Source organism: Poecilia latipinna, unplaced genomic scaffold (assembly GCF_001443285.1).
Source record: "Poecilia latipinna isolate Pla-1442-1.1 unplaced genomic scaffold, P_latipinna-1.0 Scaffold5, whole genome shotgun sequence".
Lineage (NCBI taxonomy): Eukaryota > Metazoa > Chordata > Actinopteri > Cyprinodontiformes > Poeciliidae > Poecilia > Poecilia latipinna.
Window position 1 is genome coordinate 664610 of NW_015112621.1, and position 13659 is coordinate 678268.

The following is a 13659-nucleotide window of genomic DNA, read 5'->3' on the forward strand; positions in this document are numbered from 1 at the left end:
TTAGAGGATTAATAAACAAACAGCATCATGAATAACTAGGAAAACAGCCGACAGGTCAGGAAGAACGTTATGGAGACGTTAACGCAAGTTTGGGTTATAAAGACTGAACGGTTCAGAACTGCGTCCTGAAACTGGAAAAATCTATGGGAAATTCACAAACCAACCAGGAAATTGCTGTCAACCAAAGAAAATAATCAAAGTTTTACCTTGAAATTCTTTTTTTTTTCTTGTGTTAACAGGAAGTTGTTAGTCATTAGTCGTTTCTAACATCATCAATGTAACACATTTCTGTGTTTCAAGCACAAAACTTCTCTCACATCTTCAATTTCATTCTGTTTATTTTTCTATGTTGTATTTGTTGCTTCCTCCCTTGAAAAAGGTTTTTCATATCAATGAGTTCTTCTTTACCCTCAAAAAATAAAGTTTATATTTAAAAAAAAAGCTTTTATTATTACAAATACTGCAATTTAAGCAAAACTACTCAAAGAAATGAGCAGTAGATGAAAGTTTACTGCTGCATCTGATTCTTTAGTTAAATATACTAGAATGAAAATCTTCCTCTGTAATATATCTCTGCATGCTTTATTGTGCCAGGAGCCCTGCAGGATCTCGATCAAGCCATCTCCCTCAGCGGCGGTACGGGACGCAGCGCCTGCCAGGCTCTGGTGCAGAGAGGCCTCCTGCGGAGACTAGCATGCCAGAATGATGAGGCCAGGGCGGATTTTGAGAAAGCGGCTGCTCTCGGAAGTGAATTTGCTCGACAGCAGGCGGTGCTTCTTAATCCGTATGCAGCTCTGTGCAACAAAATGCTGTCAGAGGTGATCAACAATCTTCGCAACCCCAAGATGCCAGATATGGAGTAGTTGGTGAAGATATTTTTTGTCGGTGTCTTTCAATCTGATGCTGAATGTCAGAAAAATAAAATCTTTGCCTTTTTAATGTCTTTTTGACCTTGTCGTCACTGCTCCCTCCACTGTACATAGGAATCTGGGTGTATGTCATACATTATGCATTAACATTTTTAAACAAAAAATAAATTAACAAAAGATTTTGGTAGCAAAACCTAAACGGATATCTTAATTTAACTAAATATGTCCTTTCAGCTCACTGTTTTTCTCATTTGTTGTGTGTGACACGCCACTGTTTCTTCATAACAGTCATATTACGAATGAAAATATCAGTCTGGTAAAAATAAGTCATAGACTTGAGGTTGAGAAAGTGTCTGGAAAGTGTGTTAGAAGCAAAAATTTCAGTTTTGTTTCCAACTTTAGCTAGTTCTGTGTCAGTGCTAACACAGGGATGAAAATAGCTAGCTAAGCTTTTTTTAGCCGTTACTAATGAATGGTAGCAGCAGTGCTTGTCAGCTAAACTTTAACATGCCACCTTGTTGGAGTTGACTTGTACCGCCCACCTATTCACTGTTGAGTATTTGTGTATTCAAGCAGTTTATTTGTATAGCATATTTAAGCAAAAAGGCAGTTTAAAGTATTTTACACCATAAAAACATAATACAATTATGAAACAAGCAATAAACAATACATTCTGTCAAATCAAGAAAAGATACATCAAATATATTGATCAATGTTCCAGTTGTTATGAATCAAAGGTAGCTCTAAGCAGATGGGTTTTAGCCTTTATTTGAACAAACTCAGCTTTTAAGCTGTTTTATTGTTTCTGGAAGTTTCCTCCAGATTAGTGGAGCATAATAACTGAATTCAGCTTCTCCATGTTTGGTTCTGGGGATTCAGAGTAAACTTGAATCAGTTACCCTCTTTAGGATCTTAAATGTATTTTGGTGATAAGCCATTCAGTGATTTATGAACTAACAAAAGTATTTTCAAGTTTTTTATCAGAGCTACAGGGAGCCAGTGTAAGGACTTTTGAACTGGAGTGCTCTATTTTTCCAGTCTTGGTGAGAAAGCGCAGCTGTCTGATCTGTAAAGTAACAGTTTCAGTAATAAATGTAACTGAAGATAAACGCATGCATGAGTTTATTTAGATCTTCCTGAGATTTTGTCCTTTAATCCTAAAAGTGTTCCTCAGGTGATAGAAGGCCGACTTTGTAACTGTCTTCATGTATCTCTGAAGGTTCAGGTCAGAGTTCGTCACTACACCCAGACTTCAGGCCTGATCTCAGTAAAAGCCAAAGCTGTGTGATGACTCTCGATCGGCCCTTTTTTAGGTCCAAAGATAATAACTTCAGCTGGGAAAAGTTATGGCACATCCACACTTTTATCTGTTCTGGTGCCTATCTCCAGCTGTCAACGGGCAAAAGGCGGGGTCACCCTGGACAGGTCACCAGTCCATCAACACAGAGACAGACATGCACACACACACACACACACACACACACACACACACAAGGAGAATTTATTCAGACCAGTTAACCTGACAGTCATGCTTTCAGACTGTGGGAGGAAGCCGGAGTACCCGGAGAGAACCCACACATGCACAGGGAGAACATGCAAACTCCATGCAGAAAGAACCCGGGCTGGGAATCGAACCCAGAACCTTCTTGCTCCAAGGCAACAGCTCTACCAACTGTGGAAAATAAAACATTCTTTCCTAATCTAAACTAATATATAAGGCAACATGGATTCAGATATCTAATTTTTTGTTATACTCTGTAATGTGATGCCATGCTCTGCACAGGCACTTCTGCTCTGCTCCACTGGATGTCAGTCTTGCCATATTGAAACAGCAGCACCTCCTTTTGGCTTCACAAGCAACAAGGGTCATTTTTTTGCTTTCAGCTCTTAAGTGAGATGATGCAAAATGCCTAATGAATTTTTTTTTTTCCATTTTGACACAGCAGATGGGCAGAGAACACATGCATCAACCAATTCCTCCAGTGACTCCCAACATGGCGTTGCTCCTGCTGTGGTCCACCCACTGCGTTCCAAGATGTAAGGATTATCTTTTGTGCTTCAGTTGTTGGTGTTTTTCTCTGACCTCTTGCAGGCAGGCCAGAGCCGCCGGCTCCCTGCGCTCCTCTCTCTGATAGAAGGAGCAGCTTCTCAGGTGCTCCGACATGGAAGGAGCATTACTGAAGCTCCAGCGGTCCACCGGAGAAAACAGAGAGCTGAACCTCCAGATCTGTGAAGCATAAAGGAAAACATAACTTCAGCAGCAGAGCAAAGTGCAGTGGTGACGGATGTATTTTTAATTCAGATGGAATCTAGAGCACCGAGTATTTTTGTTCCATGTCAGAGCACGATGGGATTTCAATACCATCTGTTACAAATTTATACAAATTATGCCAGAGCAAATACCCAGCTGTTGCCCATGCATTCGTTTCAACCTGAAGTGTTTCCATGAGAGATCATATATCCCACTAGTTACTGGGAGTGCTGTGGTTGGTTTTAGGCCATTCCTCATCAATGATATCACTGGAATCCTCTCTGTCTCGTGATTACAGCCTGACCAACAGTCAGTGTAAAAATAGATGTACGAATTAATGTCTTTCCTCTTTGTAAGATTCAGGTAAGACAGTTACTGAAATATATTTTTAAAACTCTGTAAAGGGTTACACTTTATTCTTATCTGTACCACTTACTTTCTACTTTAGAAATGATCTAAAATAATTTTGTAGATTTTAAATATATTATTGTTAATAAAAAAAAAAAGTTTTAAATGCATTCTTGAACTCTACCACACCGCTTCAATAACTCTGCACCTGACACTGAAATTGAGCACGATTAATACCGTGCACTCATCTGCTCTGCCTCAAGCAGTCCTCCAGATTTGGATGCATTTCAGAAGGAGACGGTGCTAACACAAAACGCTGACTTTCAATTACTACTGCTCAGCACTTCTAAATTATTCAACAGCTTCTACACAGCGCTCGTAAATCTGAATGAGATTTAAATGAAACTTATGCGGGTGTAGTTCCTGGAACAACCGGCATCTTTGTGGCATCGTGATCTAAGGAGGCTGGTTTCTGTGTCAAACAAAAACCCAGCAAACCTGGTGAGATGACAGCTGTTGAATATGACCTCTGACATTTTACCAGAGCTGCTGTGAGCTCCCAAAGAAAGAAACACGGGAGAAATAAATGAATCTTTTCAGCTCTATGTAAGAATATCGATACTTCTTGAAATTCAAAATTTCTTGAAGCTGCACTGTATTTTAATTAGTGCTATTTTATTTCACAATCAAGTAACTATGTAAAATAGCTGCATATGTCAAACAAACATATAAAACAAATCTGACTTTGCAATTTGACATCTTGAAAATGTCCCTCATCTCTTTCAGAATCAGATTTTTTTTTTCTTTTTGCATAGCCATTCATGTTAAATATGATCACAATCAGATTTTGTGTGAAGGATTTATGACCCCAAAGCAAGCCAGATTGATGTTATTGTCACAAGATCATAAATAAAGAAAGATGCGTCTGAACTGCTTACTTCAGCCACAGTTTATGTCTGAATTTACTGGTTTCTTCTGGTGCAGAATTATGGCACATGACTCACATCAGCGACGTTATACTTGGAGAAAATGCAACACAACTGTTCAGACTACAAACGCTTTGAAAACTAATTGATATGTAAAGGATTTTGTATATTGTATGGAAATGACACAAATCAGATTTTTTTTGGAGGGTTGCACAGATTGGAACTGGGAGCAGATTGCTGTGAAAAAGCTGGTTAGGGTTACGCAGGAGCAGAACAAAAAGTCTCACATCTGCCTGCTAAGTGAACGTAGTCTTCAGGTGACTTCTAAAAGTAATTTATTCTGCTGGATTTATTTTAGTGGTGGTACTAGTTGAATACAAATGCATTACATTAAGGATTCAGGGTAATATTAAATACACTTTTCACACTGTTTTTTTACAACTTTTGAAAACCATGCAACTTTTTCTTCTCCCTTTAAAGTTCTGCATTCCCTTTTGTCTGTCTACCACATAAAACTGAATGTCCTCATTGTATTATGAGTTGGATGAATTCCTTTACAAGCCACTGTGCCATCAGTTTAATGGACCATTGATGGACATGGAACAAAATGCGTCACTCACGATTCATTTTGCTGCCTGACTCTAAAGGGCAGTAATCTTCACTAAAGATGGTAAAAGGTGAAAAAAGTCAGAAGCCACTTTAAGTGGGAAGCCATTAAAAGCTGCCAACCCTGCTGTTAGAGACTGAAATACTGTTGGAGAGGACTACTGAGAGCTTGGAGAGTATTTACAGCAGCTGCTGTCATGTTTTATGAATGACTGAAATCTTCCAGTGACACACAACATAATGGTGACAGTTACTACCTGATGTACCAATACAGAAATCTGGCCCTTTTTTTTTCCACTTTTCACAAGATTGAGATTAAAATTTAACCATTCTATAAAATCTAGATTAAACTGAGATGATAAATATCTGCAGCAATGAACAAAGGAAGGAAAATCTTAAAATACTTGCTTTTTTCCGACTTTTCCATGAACTTCCACCATGAGAATATGTCTTTTTCTTCCACTCCAAAGACACCATTCCTCTGTCCTGCAACAGTGTGGCACAAACTTCTCTCATCAGACGGGAAACTTGTGATAGCTGAGACAGAGTAAAGCTGTCAAGGTAGCCAGCAATATGCTGAAGGATCTCAAGAGGTAGACTGCTGAAGCCATTGAAATCTTGACCAGCACTTCCTGGAGGACTCAGGCTTTTCTCAGCGTCTGTGAAGGATGAAGGGAAGTGTGGCTGGAGGACCAGGGCGCTGACATCTTGGCGGTATTTGATTGTAGCTTCTTGACCTGAAGGGTGAAACCTTATCTGGGAAAAAGTACAGCCGAGGTATGCCAAGGGGCAGCGCTGTTGAAACCAGCCACTTAGCGAGGCCTGTATGTCACAGTGAGCATTCCTGAAATGAGACTGGAATTCATCGCGGCGGAAGGAGTGGCCACACGTGTAGCTGAAAGATGAGCTGATTTTGTTGTGTCTTCTGGTGACGGGTTCAGTTTCAACATCAACAAAAAGGCCACAAGGTCTTTCTGCGATGACATCGGCTAGAGTTGCATCTGGTTTAAAGGGGGCAGAAGAAAAGTTGTACGTTTGCGTCCCTATGTCTACATAGAGACCATCTGTCGCGACACTCTCTGAGATTAAATGCCCCTTCAGCTCCTTTTCAAGGGAACAGAGAAGTGTTGCACTGACCTCTTCAGACATGGGAAGATTTTCAACTGACACGTCCAAATCTAGAGTATCCACACTCTGGTGTGCAGTTTTGGCCTTGTGTGACGGGTCCTTCAGGTGACTGCGCTTTGCTCGGTAGCTGGCAGGAACATTAAATGAGCGGACAGTCTGAACCTCGATTGGCTCCAGATTACCGTAAACAAAGTCCTTCTCTCGCGGAGTGCATGCAGCAAGTTGACCAAAGTTAATTAGCATTGCCCCGTTGTGCACCAGGTACATGTTATATTCTGCAATATTGACTTCTTTGCCCAACCTTTCAAGGACACCGTCCTGCCAAGGTGCAAGGCCAGTTGCACCGTTTGAGTTTCTGGACTCATTAACCTCAGCTTGATGTGAGTTTCTGTTTCCCACCTTTTCTACTTCACAGTTTAGAGAGTTTTGCCCTTCTTTTTCTTCCTCTTTAACTCCATTATTTAAACATTTAACAGCTTGGTTGCACCCTTCCTCATCCTTCTTAAATATTTTCTCCCATGTATTGTAATTTTGAGTGCTTGCCACACTCCCATTTTTTGCCAAGACATCTGTCTCTTCTTGACTCAATTCTTTTCCCTCCATCTCTGCTCTGTGATTTTCTGTAAATTCACCACAATCTGAGAAGCAGGAGGTGTCCTCAACAGAATTGCTAACTCCATTGGAAATATTTGGAGAGGCAGGCTCTTCCTGCATCATCTCAGGAAAAATGCTTTTCATTTTAATGGACTGAAACAGCAGGGCTTGATCCCGGAGCGCCAGAGCAACGTCGAGGTTTGCCTCAGTGTTCGGCTGAAGACTTTCAGAAACGTTTCTGTAAAAGGTCATGTCTGTTTCAGGAACGGGCCAGCGGTTCCACTCCTGAGAGCAGCAGACAACACTGGCTGGGCAGACCTCCAGGTGTTTGGCTGACTTGTGGCGAGGCATTCTGAACGGACAGCCAAAGTCAACATTGAAGCAAGGCACCGTTTCGTTTGGACAGAGAAGCTGGTGCTCTTCTTGCTTACACATATGAAAGGTGGCGCCACAGTTTTTGTGACACGTAATGACCACACATGAGATGGAAAGGTTCACTGGGGCTTGACAGCTGACACTGTAACACTTGTCACAGTGATCATGGATGCCTTTTGCCATTTTTGTTCTTTTTGCCTGGAGAGACAAATAGAAACACAACACAGAGGGTAGTTACAATGTGAGCAATATTTTTGCAACTGCTTGGCTTTTTCACCAGCTATCTCTTTGGAAATAATAATAATAAAAAAAAGAAATACCATTGGTTGATTGGTTTTAGGTGACAGTAACTAAGGCTCTGCTGACAAGGACGCAATTTCATGTAAGAGTTTTTTGTCTTTTAGGCTGTGCATCCACATCAATTTAGCATCTTGGGAGACTAGAAATGACCATTTTTGAAACCGGGTTATAAAGTGGATGTATTTCAGTTTTATGTTAGCCGAGTCATTTTTTTAAACGATGACCTCGAAGCTCCACCTAACTCTCTATCCCTCATGCACCTCTCTCTCTCCAAAATAACAAACACGGCACAGGTCGACATTTTTCATGTCGCTCTCTGGTGCCACCTATTGGCCTGGCATACCTACTACATCGTTTTCTGTGATGCTGCGTCCTGCCAGATTTTTTTCTTAATCATTTACAGGAACATACCGTACTCGTCTCCGTCTGTATGGGCCAAAAATAATCACTTCTTCCAACCAAGGTATACACAATACCATCTTTAAAAGTACAACCTTGATGCAGCTTGGCTACGCCATCAAAAGACTCTACCCAGTGCCACTCCTTCCACTGTGGCTAAAATTTGCTCAACCTCTCCAAACTCGGACACCAAGAGATTAGAAGAATGTCTCCTGGTCAGAATTCAGCTGCAGTACATTTTGCCCTCCATAACACTAGTTCAGCATTGTTTAAAAACCACCTCCTTCTTCATCAAGGTAGTGTATCATGTCCCAAATCCCAGATCATCTCCAACTAGTTTACTGAACATGACAGTGAGTCGACTTTCAATCTGATCAGACGTCAATCCTACAGAGCTCCTCTGAGATGAGGGGGAAGCGGCGATTTGCATTATGGATTTAGAGCCGACAAATCTGCTGCAACTGCATGATGCTATCATGACAGTATGGATGGGACGCAGAATCTTTGTCTTGAAGAATTGAGGAAGTTCTGAGGATCAAATCCAATACATCAAGCCTAATAAAGCAGCCAGTGAGCTCATTGTTGAAAACTACGCATATGTTAAACACATTTTTTAATTTTAGGGCTTGGGGTAAAAATATCTGTACTCACCATTTGGAATCTAACCGTTTCAGAACATTTGTTTGTCGTCCTGTAGCATAAAATGCAGCGTCAGCATACAGAAAAAGCAGCAAGAATATGTAAATCTTAAAATGCAAAGGTTTTAATTGCACTTCTATAATAAAGCTAACAAAGGTTTTAGTCAGCAGCTGCTACAATAACAACATTCTCACCCTTTGTTCTTCTGTCGCCTTGTGTTCACCGGCACCTCTGAATAACCTCTGCACTGTCTGGACATTATAAATAGACACAACAAAGGGGCAGACAGGCCAGTGGGATGGGGCACCGCTGTGACACAGCCATTAAGAACCAAGGTCAGGTTACAGCCTCCACCTCCACTCCACAACAAGAGGGTGACGATGAAAGCAGATAATCCGAGTAATTAGCATTTCAGCTACTGCATGTTCATAGCACGCTTTTAGTTTATATTTAATCCCTTCCCTGGTAAATAACTGTACTTGTTTTAACAGTAGAGCTAAATGACAGTACCAGAGGGGTTACAGTGAAAGTCACAGGCAGTACTTTTACTTTTTTTTTTTTTTCCATTTGTATTTTATCAACTCTTGCCATGCTTCGTGTTGACCACTGGATGTCAGTCACACACTTTTGGAAATTCAACCAACATTTTCCCAGCAGTCTTTTCTGCCCTTTAAAATAATAATAATAATAATAATAATAATAATAATAATAATAATAATAATAATAATAATAATAACACACACACACATGAATTAGGTGACACTTGGTTTGCAACTTGCTTTAAAATGTGTGTGAGAGCCCTCACTGAAAAATAATGATAATTTCTCAAGCTTCTTGAGCAAAAAACAATTCTCATCATGTCAAAGTAAATCCCTAATTACAACTGCAGTAGTTAAAAAGTGTCCACAGCTGTTAGGTTTCTCCATAATAAAAAAAATCTGCATCTGCCTCTCTCAGGCAGGCTTGTCATTCATACGTTTTATTTAATCAATTTAATTCTCTCAGAGGCAATGCTGTTCAAAACAGTGGGGTGCTTAACTAGCCTAAATAGCTATAAGTAATTACACTAATTTACATTAATTCTGCTTGAACTATCCTCCCCTTTACTTACTCCACATCAGTCTGAAAACAACCCCAGCAGCTATTTCATACCCCTGTAGAAAATGTGCTGAATCCTTCTTTTTCTTTCTTTCTTTTTGTCCTGCTGCAGATCACAATGAACAGCTTATCAGAGCCAGCTGATTTGTTCTCTATAGACCCTGCAATCAGCATACATTACAACTGGCAGACAGAGAGGAGGGACAGACACCATGGTGAAGAAAAGGGAATTCAGCATCACTGTTTTATAGCTGCACAACAGCAGCTGAGAATAGAGTGTTCTGGTGCTGAGCTTAAATTATTCCAGCAGAATTACAGAATGCTTCAAAGCAGGTGGAGAACAAAAGGGACATCATTTATATTTGAAATTGAAACAAACACCAGTCAGTTTTGGTTGAACATTAAGATTATGCGCATGGAAATTGTCTTCCAATAACTAATTGTAACTTGAGTAATGTTTGCCAGCTGCTGAGTATTTAGCATGCAGTCTCAAAACAGTTAGATTTCCTGCCTCACAGCAGAGATCAAAACATGTACTTACCAGAAGAGTTAAAGCTCAAGAAATAACACAACAGCTTGATACTTTAATAATGCATGCATAAGCCAAATTGTGCAAAACGGTACAGAAGCTTTACAAGGGTTCAGATGGTGTCCATCAGCTTTATGACAATGATACCAGTTGTTTCTAATTTTTCCAGTTTCCATTCTGAATGTGTGAACTCACCAGGAATGGCATAATCTTGGCCTGCTTAAAAATGTATTTTTTGCTGGATGCCACAGTGAAGGTGCAGGGGAGCCGTGTTATTTATTCCACCTCTCATCAGCAGGTTACTGGTCTGGAGGTGTGCAAACTTTCTAAAGCACAAAATTGCTCTGTCATACTGTCCCTGCAGTTTTAAAGTCATTTTAATGAGACGCCAGCGAAACCAGAGTTTCCTCTATGCAGAACTGAACAGCAAAAAAACTCAAAACAACATAATATTCTCAGAACAAGCACTTGAATACTAATGAAATACTGGGTTTAACCTGTATTTTTACACGTATTGTATCAGAACCAATTAACAATAAATAACTTCATAATAACAGCAACATTCAGCAAAGATTACTGCTTTTCTATTTGAACAGAAGGGAATGAGATGTTTTAAAACATTACGTTGATCCCAACAAACTTGAAAAATATATTTGTATTCAAGATATTACAGCGGGAGTCTTATCTCTTCATGAGCCGCTACGCCTCATTAGATCTATTATATGTCAGACATGTGGAGTGTATGCACCACAAGTCATGTGTAAAATGTTTTATTGGAGCTATGAGTAGAATTTGTTTTGCTTGTTATCATAGAATACAAGTTTAATATGAATATATGGCTGTTGAGTGCTGCTGCAGTACTCCATCTTCCTTCCACAGTCAAAAACACAACTCTAAGTTGCCCCTAAGGTATTAATGCGCATGCGTGCGCGTGTGTGTGTGTGTGTGTGTGTGTGTGTGTGTGTGTACTGTGATAGACTGGCACTGCATTGTGTACTTTGGGAGTAACTGTGGATCAGTAAGGAGAAGTGGGTGGAGATGATGGACAAAACTATTTTCACTAGAGATTTTGTCAAGACATGATAATTTTGTTGTCTGTATGTTGAAGTGATATATATATATATTTTTTTAACTAATTTAACATATAAAAATAAAGGACAATAGAGTAGCAAAAACATAAATAGCCAAAATGGCAACATGGGATGTCATTACATTTTATCTGGCTCTCTAAACTGTAACTTGCCAAATTAAGATATTCAATATTTAATTTTAAGAAGTGCTCTCTGAATCTTGAGTCTGCCATTTATTCATATTTTTACAATTTGTTCATGTGTTTTATAAATATTGTCTGCCACAACTAACATCTGACCCATCTGGTATGGGTCAGATGTTAAGTTTACTGAAAACTGTAGGAGAAAAGACTGGAAAATTTAGTGAGTCTAGTGAACAACACAGGTTAAATCCAGCTTAGTTCTGGAACATTTATAGGCACTAAGTTGATTAAAGAAGTATTGGACTGTGACTTTTTATCAATAATTTATTTTTTGTAATTAGGCCATTAAATATTGACCGTTTGTTTTATTAGGCACATTAAATGTTTGCAAATACAGTTCATACAACGATTTACTGTAAGAACACTCTCAAGTGTTTCTTTTGACAAATAACCATATTTCTAAAAGATACTATAATACCTATTCTCAAAATACCAGCCAACTTCAAAAAGACAATTTACTTTGCCTCTCTGGCTATTTTAATTTTCACTGGAAATAAAAACATTATTTTTGGAATGTGTAAAACTGCAAACACTAAGTTACTGTGCTTAAATATATTTGCTATTCATTAGTGTTTCAATTGTACATTTGTTTTATTAAAACTATGCAGTTTAAATAATTTCCTCACCATCTATGCAAAAAAAACGAGTGACTAAATCAAGTTTGAAAAGGAGGCAGTTGAGTAACAATCTGTTTATCTAAAGAAATTAGGCTTTTAAACAAATTCAGCAAATAACTTCTTAGCTTGAGATGTTGTGCAACGTATAGTGGCTCAAAAAAGGAGATAATTACAGCGTGTTCATTTTCTGTAACATGGGTTTTAACAATGCTGAGCTGTGAGGTTAATGATTCCTACAAGCTCTGTGTCATTTAACTCAAACCTAATGTTCTGAAATATAATTGGAAATCTTAAGATGTCAGAGAGAAACTTTGATTAATATTTAAGGCTTATAATAGCTGTCAGCACACAGCAAGACACATTAGCATCACTGCTTTTAAGTTGAATATTTGCTCGTTTCCACTAAAACTAGAGAGCTGTAATCCAAGTAAGATACAGAAGCTCCTCTATATCTCACTATATCCTCTTGTTTTTTTGGATTTTTCTCTTTTATACCCATTTCCTTTAAAGACTGCCCCCGTTTTGAAGCTTCTGCCTAGTTTATTATACCTGGCAAAACACATTAATAAGCTGAAACCACTGGGAGAGCAGGCTGAAAAATGTACTTCTGCTGAATTTTCACAAAGGAAAAAAGGAGAGTCTTCGAGTTTGTATTTATTACTGAGCACAACCCAAGAGGACCTTAAATAAGCTTTAGAAATGTGCTATGAAAATGCAAAAACCCAGAGGTGGGCTCAAATAATAAATGAGGAAAATCCTCAAATAAAACAAAAGCTGTGTGGCACGCGTGGATTGCATGTTCAATTTCATATTAATCAAAGTCAGATTCTTTCTTGTTCTGCCTCCCATTTAATGTTGGGCACTGAGTTAACTGCATTCATGAAGCACTGTTGCAGGGTCATGAATATAAATAGACGTTTGTGCTCACAACGTTTGTTTTTAACTAAACCTAAGACAGAAATGGTTCTAATGCAGTGTAAGCATTTTTAGTTAAAGATCACAAATAAAATATATGCATTTTAAATTATTCAAAATCATCAAAAATTATAATTTTGATTTAAATCAAAACTTATTGTCAATTAATTACATGTGTAGTGATAAAACAACAACAACAAAAAAACACTTCTTCTCTGGGATCTTCAACAGTATGAAAAGCTATAAAAACAGAAAAACGTGCAATAATGGAAAGTGTATTATCTAAACAATAAGTCAGCATTTTAAACAGCTTGAGGCGGAAAGCAGTGAAGCGTTCTGTTTCATCTTTCTTATGTTGTGGAATCTGATGGCAACAGCTAGATGTTACTGATGAGGGTAAAAGGAGTTTGTCTCAACGGTTCGTGTCCTGTTCCTTCTCCAGTTCTGAAACACAGAACACAGTCTGATGCTCGTCTTTGCAGCATATCTTCTGTTGTCTGCCATATTGCACATGGAGCACGAGATCAGATGTACACAAACACATATTAAACTGTAACTCTATAGAATGTTGTAAAGGTGCATGTAAGGAATCGGTTTGTCGCAAATTGTCTTTATTTTACCAACATTTTGACTGGAAGTAATATTAACATTTTGGACAATAAGACTGGAGTAATAGAAAGGACAGCTTTCCATCTCATAGACTTGGATCTGATCACCAAATGCATCAAAATGCCAGGGGGAACGTGCAAAATGTTTACCAACTATGAGAGAACTTAATTGTTGCAATACCAA

At 38.8% G+C, this 13659-nt stretch overlaps 2 protein-coding genes across 2 annotated transcripts in view; one reads left to right on the top strand and one right to left on the bottom strand.

Moving 5' to 3' along the window:
- The window catches only part of ttc36 (tetratricopeptide repeat domain 36), a 6131-nt gene extending 5188 nt beyond the window's left edge, over positions 1-943 (top strand). The window contains exon 3 of the mRNA XM_015015787.1: positions 595-943. Coding sequence (XP_014871273.1) covers positions 595-863 — 269 coding nt within the window. The 3' untranslated portion in view covers positions 864-943. The remainder of the gene's footprint in view (positions 1-594) is intronic.
- Positions 944-2491: 1548 nt separating this feature from the next.
- On the bottom strand, positions 2492-8677 carry LOC106935411 (F-box only protein 40). The gene is made up of 4 exons (XM_015015886.1): positions 8630-8677; positions 8448-8487; positions 5409-7295; positions 2492-3096 (listed from the first exon to the last, which is right to left on the bottom strand). Exons 2-4 carry the CDS (start codon positions 8448-8450, stop codon positions 2914-2916), a joined length of 2073 nt encoding a protein of 690 aa, XP_014871372.1. The 5' UTR covers positions 8451-8487; positions 8630-8677; the 3' UTR covers positions 2492-2913.
- Between the last annotated feature and the right edge of the window lie 4982 nt (positions 8678-13659).

Bases quoted from the DNA above. Each gene is read 5' to 3' on its own strand.
- LOC106935411 (XM_015015886.1), bottom strand. The intron at 3,097-5,408 runs GCAAGTATTTTA...TATGCTTCACAG, and splicing joins CATGGAAAAGTCGGAAAAAA to ATCTGGAGGTTCAGCTCTCT.